The sequence below is a fragment of the Eurytemora carolleeae genome, unplaced genomic scaffold (assembly GCF_000591075.1).
Source record: "Eurytemora carolleeae unplaced genomic scaffold, Eaff_2.0 scaffold842, whole genome shotgun sequence".
NCBI lineage: Eukaryota > Metazoa > Arthropoda > Copepoda > Calanoida > Temoridae > Eurytemora > Eurytemora carolleeae.
Window position 1 is genome coordinate 291 of NW_019396754.1, and position 14,602 is coordinate 14,892.

Sequence of the window (14,602 nt, forward strand, 5' to 3'; positions counted from 1 at the left end):
GTGAAAGAATGAATATTCCTACACGCTCCGTACAAAAAGAATGGAAATTATTTCACTTGTTGAAGAATATTCATTCTTAGACGCTCCTTATATTGATCTTTTCAGTATAGATCAATATTGATATTAACTTAATTATTTTGTACTGACAACATGCACAGTGTACACTCACTCACCTTTTTCTCTTTTGATACATGCAAACATAATGCTCACTTACCTTTCTTTGTATTAAAACATGCAAACTTACCTTTTTTACTTTCTTAAAACAAGCTTTTCATTTTTAAAAGTATTGATACACACCTTAATTCAGAAATATCCAATTAAATCTTGACCTTAGCTTAGTCCTGACAGAGGAGTGGAAGGGGGGACCCCCTTCCCCCTGTGTTTAATTACCATATCTCATTAAGAATGATTATTGATTACATTGTAGGTTGGGACTTTCAAGTCAGGTGAAGGGAGATGGCAAAAGGAGCATCCCAGCTATGCCAAACTACGAGGAGATGATACTCAGAAAGGAAACCAGTGGCCAAATTTAAAGAATTAAAGCGGCGGTTTAAATTTAAGGTTGGTTCCACTTAAAATTGTATCAAATGTTTCAAGATTTAAGCCGGCGCTAAATTTAAACCGGGTTTTGGCGGATTTTGGCAGATTTAAACCGCGGCTCAAATTCTTTAAATTCCATCTCAGGTCAAAGGAGGACTGCAATTGTCTTATTACCAACACTGCAGGATCCCCAGTGCAGCTGAACAGTATAAGAATGAAGGGCAGAGGGAACAAAATTGCTTAAATCACCTTTTGTAAAGAAACTGGAAATGTTTCTGTAAACCCTCCTCTGTTTGATGAGCCACATGAGATGTTAGTTAGTGTCTGAGAAGTACACATTTCCCGAACTACATAATCTCTCTGGTGGTGTAAACAATACTTTCTGCGAAAGTGTTGTTCCAAAAGTAGGATTGGAGAATGCTTTGAGTTGGCCAACTAAGCTTGGACAGATATCTGCTGGTTATAATTGAAGAACATTTGAGGGTAGGGCATGAAGAACATTGTTGAAGAATTAAGAGAAACCGTTAGAACCTGATCTTCTCTGTGGGAAGAGTCCTTTTTTCTCACTTCCATATGTTTCCTTCCTAAAGAGCTTGAACAATGTTATTGAGGGCTGCTTCTCTACTGGTAGAGTCATCTATGACTGAGTTGAAGAAACTTTAAAGTTTCATGTAACTTTGGAGCATATTTCAGAATGCCTGTTTTGGATTGTATTCTGAACAGGCCGGCGAGTCAATCCACAAGAGTTTTTGTAACGATCTGGGACAGATATAGAATTAAACTCCTGTCTAACTCCAATTACAATCAGAACCTCAGAAGAAGTATATTTGAGTTCTCTTCTTTCAATCTTTAGGATCTGTTCTCATATTTTTATTTTCAGATAAAATGGCAGAGGCAGAAGGTCACAAGCTCTTTCAAAAGTAAGTTTTTTTTTTGTTAAAAACAAAAATTAAAATCGAATATTTTCCAAAAAGCTCTTGATATGATTTTATTTTTTGGTGAAAAATACTCCTTAGATATGTACAATATAAAATATATTGACAGATTTGGTTAACCTTTTTTTTATACCTATCCCTGCTTCAGGGCAACTGTGCCCACTAACTACTAAATTCTCTACCTTCTCCCAGTCTAAAACAAACACAAAGCACATTCAACAATCAACATGCTAGATCTAAATAAAGCGTCAACTTAAAAAAACAAGAGAATTCTTAAGAAATTGGTAAACAAACAAACTAACTAAAACTAATGAAACAATCATACCACATGCATTATTTACAAGTAAAGAACCAATCTTTACTTATTAAAGGGTTTTTAACATATTAGCATAAGTTTAAAGTCTACCTCAGTTGGGGTTGAAAACTAATAACAGGGTTATTTATATTTTCATCCTTTTCGTCCTTGTTGAAAAACAATGTTTTACCACTCTGTTTATTAGGTATGTATTTTTAAACTAAGCCAAATAAGAAATTTTAAAGATGGAATTGGTTCTATTGTCAAAAAAATAAACATTCCCATATCTGTTCTTTTTGTTTAAATAAGTCTTAGTTAACACCCCTAAAGTTTCATTAGAAAGGAAAAAATTAAAATGGCGAAAAAGTTAGTGAAAATGTAATTTACAAAATTCAATGAATAGATAAAAATTTAAATCCAATTAAGGTCTGTGAAAGTATCTGATTGAATGCATATCGCAAATATACTATTGATTTTCTAAACTTATATTGGTTTTCTCTTCTAGGTTCTCCTGTGAATTTTGCCGCCTGGAGATGACAAGATTCTCTAGGGTATGGATGTTTATATTTTTAATTATTTAACTGTTCAACTAACCATTTGCCTTCATTATTCCAAGTTATTATACAAAAGAAGGCGGACCGGCTGAAGGTAGTTTTCACATCCTGTAATTTTTCAGTTTGGTGACATCCCCCACTGGAAAGCGATGTCTTTTTTCTCATCCCCCCCTCCCCCCATACACACCCACAACTGGAAAATGTGAGTGATATGCAGGAAAATGTGACATCTTCTCTTTTCCTTTAATTTACATTTTTAAGAATGCATTTTTTTTCACTGCAGCTTCCGTAAAGAATAATCATGTCCCAACAGTCTCTAACAATATGCATCCCCCTTGAAATTGTTAGGATTTCTAACTTAAATAATTTCTTTAAAAGAAAATCAACTTTCTAGTCATTTTTTTCTAATGCTTTTTGAAGTTTTAATCCTCTTTTCCTTGTTTTTGAAGGTTATAATATACAGGGTGGCCAAAATGTACGGATTGTACGGATTGTACGGATTGATTTTTTTTAACCCTAAAATTGTACGGATTGTACGGATTGTACGAATTTGTTTTCAAATTGTACGGATTGTACGGATTTTTATCCTGGAAAATACACCGTTTTTTTAAATTTTCACTCATTTCAGCAAATTTTNGGAATAAAAATATTAGGAAAGCTATATTGTTGGGAAAACATTAATATTTAGGGTTCACAATCCCATATACGTTCTTTTTAAAGAGAACTTAACAGACTAAAGCTTAAATTCTTATATCCGCCCTTTTCTCACACCTTAAACTTAACATTAATATTTTGATTTGCATTGTTTGCAGAAAATCCTAATTGAATACGGATGAGACGCTTGGTTCATTTTTTTCTTCTGTAGAATTAAACTTTTTATAATTTAGGGGAAGAAAGAAGAGAGTAAGTTTTCATGATCTAGTAGAAGAAATAAACATAGAGGAAACTAAATCTGGCACAAGTTGTTATGTTCAACTCTCTCCTGGCGACGTTGAATACTCCCTTAGTGCTTACACTAGAACCAAGAGCGGAGCTGGTTCATCAAGTTTTGTCCCTAGATCTCCAGGGAACAATGCTTCCAGAATCAAACCAAGCAATATGAGAAGCTACCTGTTCAAGAAGGAGAAGGAAGTATTGATTCAGCATTCTACTTCAGTTGATGAAGGTAATCATGCTTCTCTACCCCCAGCAGTTAGCTCGCGTAAGAGAAGTAGGACCATCCTTCCTGTAGGATTTCTTAACATGTCGAACGGCGGAAAGAAAGAGGATATATGTGTGAGGAGAACAAGAAAGACAGATAATACGAATCTTAAAATAATTGACTCCAAGATTAATCAGGACCTGGACCTGGAAGAAGAAGTTACGGTGTTTCAGCAGAACGAAGTCGAAGAGAAAGAAGTTTCGATAATTGAACAGGAGAACGGGAGAGGAGAAGAAGATGTAAGGATGAAACAGAGGAAAGTGAGCGGAGAAGAAAATGTAAATAGTAATCAGAAGAAAGTGAGAGGAAAAGAAGATACAGTGATTTATCAGAACGAAGTTGAAGAGGAAGAAGTTTCGATAATTGACCAGAAGAAAGTGAGAGGAAAAGAAATTGCGAAGATTAAACAGAAGAAATTGGAAGGAAACAAGGTTGAGAAGATAGTATCCCCAGGTATTAACCTATATTATGTATTGTGCAGGGGGAACCCATCAAACCTTACAGCTGAAAGACTTGTTCGTTGAAATAATTTGCGGACTTCATTCGTTAACCTAATTTTAGAAGCAAAATTCTCAAATCAAAAATCGCAAACTAACTCTGATCCTGGTATTTCTAAACCTTGGGCTGCCTTTTTCTGCTTTAAACCCCGCCGGAGATATAAAAAATTTCGTTCTAATTGCGACAGTATTGGTTTTATTTAATAGGACTATAAACGTAATTTCAAGTGACCCTCCAAGCAAAGATGGCAAGGATTTACAACGGTTTCATCAAAAGTTTTGTCATGTATAAATTATATATGCATCTTTTTGTTTCTTTAAACTGTTCATTTTGATTTGTGGTTGCTCTGCAAAAGTGAATTGTGCACATTTCAACAATGGAGAAAATTGCATTCTTAATAATTTGAAAACTGAACACAATTTTTTGCAAATATTGAACGCAAAAAAGGCAAACCCCCTACGAGAGGAATTTATTGATAAATGTTTGAAGAATCATACATGCATGATGATATGTAGGTTAACAAATGAATAATGCATATTATTTTAAAGATATGTCCTTAAAACAAAGCAAAGGTATTTTCCAAAGGGCGACTTCCCAAGTGACAATTTTATAACTGTCACTTTCCAAATGTTCCTTTTCCCCTTTTCCCTAACAGCAACTTCCCACAGGTTAGGTTAGGCTTTCTGAGGTGCCGCAGCCTGCAATTGGCTATTGGACCGAGTGCTCGGCTAGAACAGCTAGGGGACCGAACACTGTCGATAGGACAGGCTTGGGAAGTTGCCTCTCGAGAAATTGCACATTGTGGAATTTGCCGGTTGGAAAAAAGCCTTTGGGAAAGTTCCCACATCAAAATCTAAAGGAAATCCTAATTCAGTCTTCTTGTCTGGAATATTATAGTTGAACAATGAACATTGCTTCTGTTCTTATTAGATCTGTTGCTTGATAACTGTACCTTTGATGGTTGCAATAGAAGTTTCAGAACCAATGCTGGGCTTTCACAACATCTCAGGAGTCATTTTAAGGGTAAGAAGATTAGGTTTATTATTTAAAGGGACTGGAGACGTAATTTCACTTGGCCCTTAGTTTATAGAACTTCCCAACGGCACCCTTTCAAGCTTTGTCTGACCAGAAATGAATTAATGAGATCCATGATCGGTATTTTCCACTGTGATTTCTCCATATCAATGACTTGCTGATTTTTTACAGCAGAATCAATAGAATAATTGGTCGAGTTAACATTCAAAAGCTAGAAAAACGACGATATATTGTCACATTTTGAATTAGATACCTTGGTACTTTAATACAGAGGTTCACTTGAAACTATAAATAAAATAATACTCAATTCGTTTTAACTTTCTTATATGGAAATGACCCTGTACTGCCTCTTCACATAGAAATTTTAGACATATAAACAGTCTTGCATCCATAATATTTTAGATGAGCTGAAGCAAGAACGTAAGCAGGAAAAACGTATAGGACGTAAAACAGTTTTCTCCTGTAATCTGTGCTTTAAGCAGTTTAATCTCAAGTGTTTCCACAAGATTCACTTCATGACTAAACACAAGGAGTATGTAGAGTAATCATGTTTCTTGGTGATACATCCGCTGTTGCCATTTTTTTAGTGTAAAGCTGCTCTCTGAAGTTGCTGATAGTTAACATTTAAATATGTACAAAGAAAATTTTATGTAAAATTTGGCTAATTTTTTTAAAGGGAAAAATAAATAAGTGTGTCGTAAAACCTGTTTTTATTTTTTATAATAAATTACATGGTCGTTTACAGAATTTGGAGTTGAAAAATGTGAAATCCCTGGTCCAAAGTACTGTTAATCCCTGGTCCAAAGTACTGTTAACTCAATTCAAAAAATTAAATATGAACCTTGATACGAATAGGGCTGTAAGAAAATAAGTAAAAAGATCTTGCAGATATATCTTATAGACTTTTCAATATGAAACATCTAATTAATAAAAAGGATTCTTTATTGGTACACATTTAGCTAGATTATTGGAAACTTCTATTAATTGTCCTTTAGAAATTCGATAAAGAAACATTAATGCAATGTTAAGGGAAACAACCCCCCCCCCCTCCTCCTTTACCCACGAAAATTAGACTTATTTTTAGCGCCTAAAAAATATCGCGCTTCCAAAACAGTGCGATCCATTTCTTTTGATGCGGGCACTGGATCTGGATGGATTAAAGGGAGTGTTCGCGAAAAATAAAAGGGGGTATAGGATTAATGCGATAAAAAAGCGCTTTTGATCGCTACTAATCTTACTTCTATCTGTTGCGTCTATAAGGAGAAAATTGTTAAAAACGACTAATACCGAAGAACGTAGTGTCCATACAAATTCAGAAAGTTCAACATTCAATTTGGATCGTAAACAAATCAATTTAATTCCAAACAAATCATTCAGATATTACAAACAATAGTCATCGAATATTTTTCGACGCATTCGTAAATAGTTAATATTTCATAATATTTTTGATTTTGTTTCTTTAAAAATAATTTTCGCTGGCGTTGGATTTTCGAACATTCCCGGAAAATATGAAAATGTCGTCTTCATTATCAAAAATCCTCGAAACAGGAATAGATCATGAAAATTTCAAAATATTATGAAATATTAACTATTTACGAATGCGTCGAAAAATCAGATAGTGGTTTTTCTAAACAAAAAGCAAAGATAATAAATCCTTAGTCTGTGTCATTGTCAGGTGTTACTTTTTAAACGTAGTTTCCTTTTAATTTTATATTTTCCAGGGGAGCAGGGTGCAGAAAATTCATTACAAACGTTAGTCTATGCCATAAAATTTCATAATGTGCAACGTAACGTTTCAAACGTTTATACTTTTGATGAACACTATCGAAAGCTAAAATCTAGAAAAATCAAAACGTTGACATCTCTAATACATATACTTTGCTTGGTTTTTTTTGTATCCAGTAAACGTCAAAACGGCTAATCTGATGTGGCACACATTTTTTGTAGGATATCACATGACCCCAGGGAATGTTTATGAATACACAGAATTGCAAAAATCTGTCTCCAAAAAAAAGGATTGTCGTAAAATTTTGAAAATCCACAAAAAAAATATGATGAAATCCGCGAAATTTTTCGTTTTTGTTTTATATTGTACGAAGAGAAGCGCCGAAGCTAAAAGCCTAGCAATATTTAGAAAAATTATGCTAATATGATATTGATTAATGTTACATTAGCTGACGTCAGATATATCTGAGTTTGGAATCAATGATTATTTAAAAATTCATACTCTCTGGACTCAGTTAATCATCTGCAAAATTCCAATTCGCCGAGGGGTTTCATGCAAAAAATTAGTTTGCAAAAATCTTATTCAAATCCATGCTAATACTCAAAGTAATTTTGTTACCATAAATTTGAATTCTTGGTTCTTGTGATATCTTTGCGAATTTGACATTACTAGATCATTTTCTTCTGTAGTTGCTATGGTTACATTTATTATAAACATTGAAATCCTGAGATTTCAAAGATATCTATATCTGTGACATCTGTTATAAATACAGATCTATATGTAAAGAAGAGAAATTCATTTTATCAACATTATACTTCATGCTTCACAATCTTCAGTATACTAATTGAAGGGGTTTCGAAATCTTTTTGGGATTTAAAATTTTTTTGGGCTGTTTATTGGTTTGGTTTTTACCCGTATGTTTATTTCCAATAAACTTTAAAACAGCTGAACCATGACCCCAGGGAAGGTTTATGTGCGCTCAAAATTAAATATTTTTCCTAGAAAACATGTTGATTTAAAAACTTTTTGAAAATCCATTAAAAAATCCTTAAAACTTTCTAGTTTTACAATGTAAAAAAAAAACAGTTAAGAACTCAAATTGTTTCAAATTTCAAATTTCTAGATAAAGAGGCGCTATAAAGATCCCTTAAACCTATAGTCATGTAAGAATATTCATTAATAATTATACTTTTATAATTTCGCATTTTTTCGGTTTTTGGTTGTATGCATGTGCTTCAGATTTTTACTGAAATGCATTTGTTAAACATATTTCCGTCAACCATAAAAAGGGGGGAGGCATATCTGAGGAGGGGGGGGGGNAAATCTGAAAGGTAGGTGGCAATATGTAAACAGAATCAGGGGGAAAATCTGAAAGGTAGGTGGCAATATGTAAACAGAATCAGGGGGAAAATCTGAAAGGTAGGTGGCAATATGTAAACAGAATCAGGGGGAAAATCTGAAAGGTAGGTGGCAATATGTAAACAGAATCAGGGGGAAAATCTGAAAGGTAGGTGGCAATATGTAAACAGAATCAGGGGGGAAATCTGAAAGGTAGGTGGCAATATGTAAAACAGAATCAGAGGGAAAATCTGAAAGGTAGGTGGCAATATGTAAAACAGAATCAGGGGGGAAATCTGAAAGGTAGGTGGCAATATGTAAATCTGAAAGGTAGGTGGCAATATGTAAATCTGAAAGGTAGGTGGCAATATGTAAATCTGAAAGGTAGGTGGCAATATGTAAAACTTAGTTAAATAATTTTTATGTTTAAGAGCTTTTCAATTGCCACCTGTTCCGAAATGATTTTCTGCCCAATCCTTTCTTTTGGATATCTCTGATCGGGGTTGGTTCAATAGCAATTCTCTCATTAATTGCGCACCTAAATTTCAAAATTTCTCGGGTTCTGATTGGCTGTTCGGCTTCTTTAATCGGCACTCTAATTGATAGCATTTTGGACACAGGTCTGGATTTGATGGTCAAATTTGATAAATCTTAAGATTAATAAAAAGAGGAGATCAAGCATTGATTTGGATATCCACATGTTATAAAGTTCAAATTTAAAAGTTTCCACAATGAATATCTAGATCAAGCGTTCGATGTAGATTAGCGCTGTTTTATCCTAAAGTTTCGACATCTAATCTAAACATAAAATACAAAAGAATTACATTTTAAAAGGTTTTAAAGGGTATTGTCTGAAAACCTTTTCTCTATGTCATTGAATAACTGTTAAATCTGTCAACTTACATTTACGAATTTTAGAAATAGCCAAGTAACCCTTTAAAGTTGGCATTTTATAGTAAAGAAAACCTATAATTAATGCTCTGTTTACTTTGTTACTTTTCGTCCTTAAACTCACGTCAAACTAACTACAACGGAGTGCATCTTGTCTGTGTTGGAACATTTAAGTCATATTTTGATTTCTCATTCATGATCTGTTAAAAATAACGTAAAATGTCTAACATACTTAAATATTTTAAATAAATAGCGCAACAAAAATGTATCACATAAGAAACTTCACATAATGGGTGAAAATAGTTTCTAAAGTTAAGACTCACTAGACGTTTTACCAAGACCTCTAGTTTACCGTGAACTGTCACCCGTAAAACTACAATAATCCATTATATAGAATAAAATTTTTATTCAACTAATAATTTATACGATTAGTCATCAAAATTCATTTTCAACTTTTACTTAACTATTAATGCACTTTTTCACTCTTGGTCATGTCATGGTCAATTATATATTAACAATCGAATAAAGAAATCATCGTGCTATATTTCTAAATTATGAGCTACTATCTGAAGTGACCGGCGTTGGTTGTGGAGGGAATTTTTATATTATGTAGATAAATGATGGGAAAATGACGCCTCCTAGCTTCGATAAAGGATGAGACTAAGCAGTAGAACGTCAAAAAAATCTTTTACAAATTATTATTATAGTGATCGAAAGCAGTTGAACCAATTTACGAAAATACAAAAAAATGCCTAGTTTAGGATATTAACCGCTCGCTCAATTGCTACCACTGAGTTTTATTTGCTCCAAAGTAAATGTACTTTTTTCCTCCCTTCCTCCTAAAAATGTGAAAAATATCAAATTGAAAATAAAATAAAAAAATAGATCATAGAAGACGATATTCTGTACAACTTCAACCAAAAAAGTCTGTATAACAGAACAATTATACTTACTTTAATATTATTATCAGAGGTAAAAAAACCGCTTTCTGTTTACTGTTTATTTCATGATTGATCTCTAATTGAATGATTAGATACATGCAGGGTGTCCCAATTAACTGGGAATTCAATGACGACTTGTATATCGTCTTTGTTCCAAGCGGAATTATTTTGTAAACATAATTGTGTAGTATCACAGTTAAATTTGTCCATATTAAAGTCTATCAAAAATCAACAAAACTGTTCAAAGGAATTGAGTCTTTGCCACAAACCCAAATTTTATAAACCCAATAACTTTGCAGCCTTTTAATTAAAACCTGTGATATTTCAAACTTAGATTATTTGGTCTAACATAATTGATAGTTTGAAATATTTAAGGTCTACGACTTTGGTTTGCAAAGATATAGGAATTAGAAAAGCATAGTTTGTGGCAAAGACTCAATTCCTTTTTAACATCTCCGTCAATTTTCAAGATACAAAGATTGTAGACCACATTTTGGAAAACTTATTAAACATTTAATCTTTTTGTTATGCACTTTATGTCCTTTATCAATTCTTGGAAATCAATGACGACATTCAAGTTTTCTCTCAGTTTCCATGTTTATTGGGACACCCTTTAGAGTGCATATATATATATATAGATAGATACCACCAATGCAATTTCTATTGTTTCACTTAACTATTCTGTGTGAATCTGTTTGTGCATTGACCGTGAATCTATACATATCAATATATATCCACAAACCTTGACAATTTTTCATTTTCAGTAAAATCTAAATTTCTATTTTTTTATCTAATCAAAGGCAAAATAAGTATTAAGGATATAATAATTAATTCCATGATTTAAGAGAGAATTGTTTAAAATTGTCTTTACATAATTGAAAAGGAGAATTTCTAGAATTTTTCTAAATTATTTAGTAATATTGGTCGATTGGCTAAATACAACCATTTTTACCATGCTAATTATTTTAAGAAGTAGTTAAAATTTAAAACTTTACAACATAAAGATAGTTTTTTGTTTGTTTTGTTAACAATACATATTTATAGTTTGTAATATTAATTGTAAAAATGTCACGCTTTATTTCATAAATACTTATCAACCGCGCGTAGTATTATAGTATAATCTGGAGCGCGTGAACTATAACATCAAAAATATTTAAATCCTAAACCTTCTCAAGTGAAAAAAAAAGTTTCACAAATATTGTCAACACTATTTTTAAAGTCTCCCTTTAAAGTGACTGTAATCGTAATTTCAAGTGACATTCCATGCAAAGATGACAATGTTCGATTTACACAGGTGCCCTTAAAAGCTTCGACTGTATTAATGAATTAGATATCAATGTTTATGTTTATTTAAATTGTTTGTTTTTATTTGTGGTTTCTCTACTAAAGTGACTTGTACATTTTTGTTTATATAAGAAACAATGGAGAATTGAATAATTTTTGATGAGATTAAAGTTTTAAGAATCATTACTATCTTTGCATGGAGGATCACTAAAATTACAGAATAAAGTGATATAAAAGATTCACAACAATACTAAAGCTACAGAGTATTAAAAGATGACGCCACGGGAAACTATTCAAAGCTAAGTATGTCTTGACCTTATCGGAGTAAATTCAGTTATCTGTAACTCAAATCCATCAATCGACCTAATATACCTGCAGTACTAAACAGTGCTTTAAAGGATCCGGATCCATTTGATCCGCAACATTTTGTTTTCCTGAATCCGGATCCGCAAAAATATGCGGATTCACGGGGCAAAATATCAGACAAAAATCTTTTGCTCTGAAAACCCAAATCTGAACTTTTGAAAATTAGAGATTATACGAAGCGAGTCTTGGTCACAAACTCAAATTTCTAATCCTTAAATCTTAGAGACCTGATGGTGTAAACCTTTGATATTTCAGAATTAGATAATTTGATCTAACAGAATTCATAGTTTGAAATATCAAAATTCCACGACATTAGCTTGCAAAGATATAGGGATTAGAAAATCAGAGTTTGTTGTTAAAACTCAATTCATTTCCTTTTCTCTGAATGGTTCATCAAGTTTGCGAAAAGTTTGTGAAAACGGAATCAAAATTTACGGTTAAATGGATTTTTTAACCGGACATCCAAAAACTGAGAATTGTTTTTTGACAAAAATTTCGGACATGAAATATTTCAGCCATTTTTCCTTGCATTTTCTTTAGATGTTACAGGCTGTCATAAAGAAAAAATAACATTATTCGCCAAACTTTTCTAAATGTAAAGTTTATTTAATCTATTATTTAATTATAGTTTAAAGGGAGCATCTCGGAAATCCTGGCTCCTAAAGAATTAAAGAAGATAATGCTATACAGTGGACCTATTCGGTGTAATGATTAGGTAGATAATCTAAAATTTTAGTTTCACAAATATATATAAGATAACATATGAATTAGTCAATTATTCAAGTTATCAATTGGTTGAAATTTCTCAGACCAATTACATCGAATTAATTTTAGGGAAACAATGGTTAAAAAATAAAATAAGCAGTTAATAATTTTACATGGTTCATCTTACATTATACATTGGGAATTTAGGAATTTCTCTAGTTTTTCTGAAACTGGATCCCAAGAATTTTTCGGAAAATTATGGAAGATTTCTTCATACAAACATAGTTGTGATTATTCCAAGAATTCTAGAATTTTCTGAGAAATTCTTTAGAAATACTTATGATGTTTTTGCATGGGGGTTTATCTCAGAAAATTTCCCATATTCGACTAACATGTTCTAGGGACTGCATTCTTGAAAATTTCTTAGGAATATTTTCAAAATCTATATTTCCAATTCCTAAAAACTTCCAAACAATATTTTATATTTTAGATATTTGGTTCTGATGTTAGCTTGTTCCAGTTTATTGGTGGTAGGAGTAGAAGAACAACAATATAAACAACTCAGGTTCACAAAATAATTTAAAGGGACTGTAAGCGTAATTTCACGTAACCCTCCGTTCAAAGAAGGAAATGCCCAAGTCACAACGATGGCCTTGAAACAAACCTTTATCTGATAAATAATGTAGAAGATATTGTGGTTTAAATATGATGATTTCTATATATTTCCTGCAGTATAAATGCGCAAATGACTTTAGTATAAAATCTAAACCACAAAAGAAAATAATCATTTTTCTAAATTAAAATATGCTTACATTATTCATACTTGATCAGACGTATGTTTATGAATCAGGCATTGCCATCTTTGTATAGAAGGTAACTTGAAATTACAATTAAAGTCCCTCTGATTGTTGCGTGAGAGTGTTTGCACATCTTTGTTTGCCTTTTAAACAGATTTTTCATATTAATGAATGACATGAAAATAAAGCCCAGAATTCTAAAAGTGCTAATCTTCAACGCCTGAACTCGAAATATCCACGGAGAAAACTTTTAATATGAAGCGAATAACTGACTCTAGATCTGTCATTGGCCATATGCGATTTTAAAGCTAATAGTTTCAGAGCTTTAAAGATATTGAAAAAGATCCAAAAGATGAGAATTAGTGGTTTCTGAAAGGAGACGAAATCTAAAAGACTCATTTAAAACTGGACATGGCATCATCGATGATAATATTTTGTTTATATTTCTAGAAGAATATCTGGGTCTGGTAGAAGTTCTTTACAGTTTTACTCCGCCTCTCTGGATCAGAAACTAAACCTGGAGAAATCGAACCTGGAACAGTTTAACTCCGCCTCTCTGGATCAGAAACTAAACCCGGAGAAGCAGTTCTACTCCACTTCTTTAGATCAGAAACTGAACCCAGAGAAAATAACCCCAGAAAAACAATCTTACACCAAATTGATATCAAAGATCAAAGCTAAAAATGATAAATTCAATGATAAACGACGGAGAACTTATTTTTCCTCTGAATCCTCTCCTTCTCTAACCATTTCAAACCTCACCAACCCTCTCCCCATCCTTCCCCCCTTAACCATATCCAAATCCATGAAATTGAAAGTCAACCCATTAATTTCAAACAAAATCTGGTTGTCGAATATTTCTTCCATCTTGACTGATTTTAGAACAAGAAGAAGGTAAGAATGCTTGCTTACATCAAATAACATCGTTGTTTAACAATCATAAATCTTGTTTGTTTTAGATTTGATTTTGATCCTTTTCTTCCTCACTATAACAGACGAAAAAATGTAATTAGAGCCCGTCGGTAAGAAATTTATCAATTTGTCAAAATACTGAAGTCATGTTTGCTTCGAATCGTCAAGAATTCTTTCTTTAACTGATTACTATATATATAATTCTAAGCTGGACAAAGAAAACACTAACAAAGAATTGGATAATAAATGAATTTGTTCTGTTGTACTAAACATTAAACTTAATTTATTGTTTTTCTACCGTAGGAAAAGTGTCAAGTCATCGAAATCATCAGCTGTAACATTCACTATTACGGAGCCGTCAACATCAACATCAACATCAACATCAACATCAACATCAACATCAACATCAACATCAACATCAACATCAACATCAAATCAACATCAACATTAACAACAAAAGCAACAACAGCAACATTATCATCCAGAAGAAAAGGGAATTCTACAGTTAGCCCCAGTATAAAAACTGCTCCGTCAAAAACTAAGAAAAGAACAACTTCTGAGTACACAACTAACAACATTAAAGA

At 32.5% G+C, this 14,602-nt stretch overlaps 2 protein-coding genes and 1 long non-coding RNA gene across 4 annotated transcripts; all 3 read left to right on the top strand.

Annotated features, from left to right (window-relative positions):
- Nucleotides 1-688: 688 nt before the first annotated feature.
- Nucleotides 689-2,528, top strand: LOC111708253 (uncharacterized). Its single transcript, XR_002766612.1, has 3 exons — nucleotides 689-1,460; nucleotides 2,276-2,321; nucleotides 2,447-2,528. It is a non-coding gene; the product is annotated as an uncharacterized LOC111708253 (long non-coding RNA).
- Nucleotides 2,529-2,625: 97 nt separating this feature from the next.
- LOC111708250 (uncharacterized) lies at nucleotides 2,626-5,750 on the top strand. Its single transcript, XM_023481570.1, has 4 exons — nucleotides 2,626-2,636; nucleotides 3,212-3,978; nucleotides 4,954-5,046; nucleotides 5,461-5,750. The coding sequence occupies exons 1-4, from the start codon at nucleotides 2,626-2,628 to the stop codon at nucleotides 5,601-5,603; spliced, it is 1,014 nt and encodes a 337-aa protein (XP_023337338.1). The 3' UTR covers nucleotides 5,604-5,750.
- A 961-nt stretch (nucleotides 5,751-6,711) lies between these two features.
- LOC111708254 (probable protein phosphatase DDB_G0282105) lies at nucleotides 6,712-14,548 on the top strand. 2 transcript variants are annotated; one of them, XM_023481575.1, is made up of 6 exons: nucleotides 6,712-6,733; nucleotides 12,233-12,319; nucleotides 12,800-12,874; nucleotides 13,557-14,000; nucleotides 14,066-14,128; nucleotides 14,322-14,548. In XM_023481575.1, the coding sequence occupies exons 2-6, from the start codon at nucleotides 12,312-12,314 to the stop codon at nucleotides 14,467-14,469; spliced, it is 738 nt and encodes a 245-aa protein (XP_023337343.1). In that variant the 5' UTR covers nucleotides 6,712-6,733; nucleotides 12,233-12,311; the 3' UTR covers nucleotides 14,470-14,548. The 2 variants fall into 2 exon arrangements, with proteins under 2 accessions (XP_023337343.1, XP_023337342.1); XM_023481574.1 differs by lacking the exon at nucleotides 6,712-6,733 and adding an exon at nucleotides 11,414-11,541.
- Nucleotides 14,549-14,602: the final 54 nt, after the last annotated feature.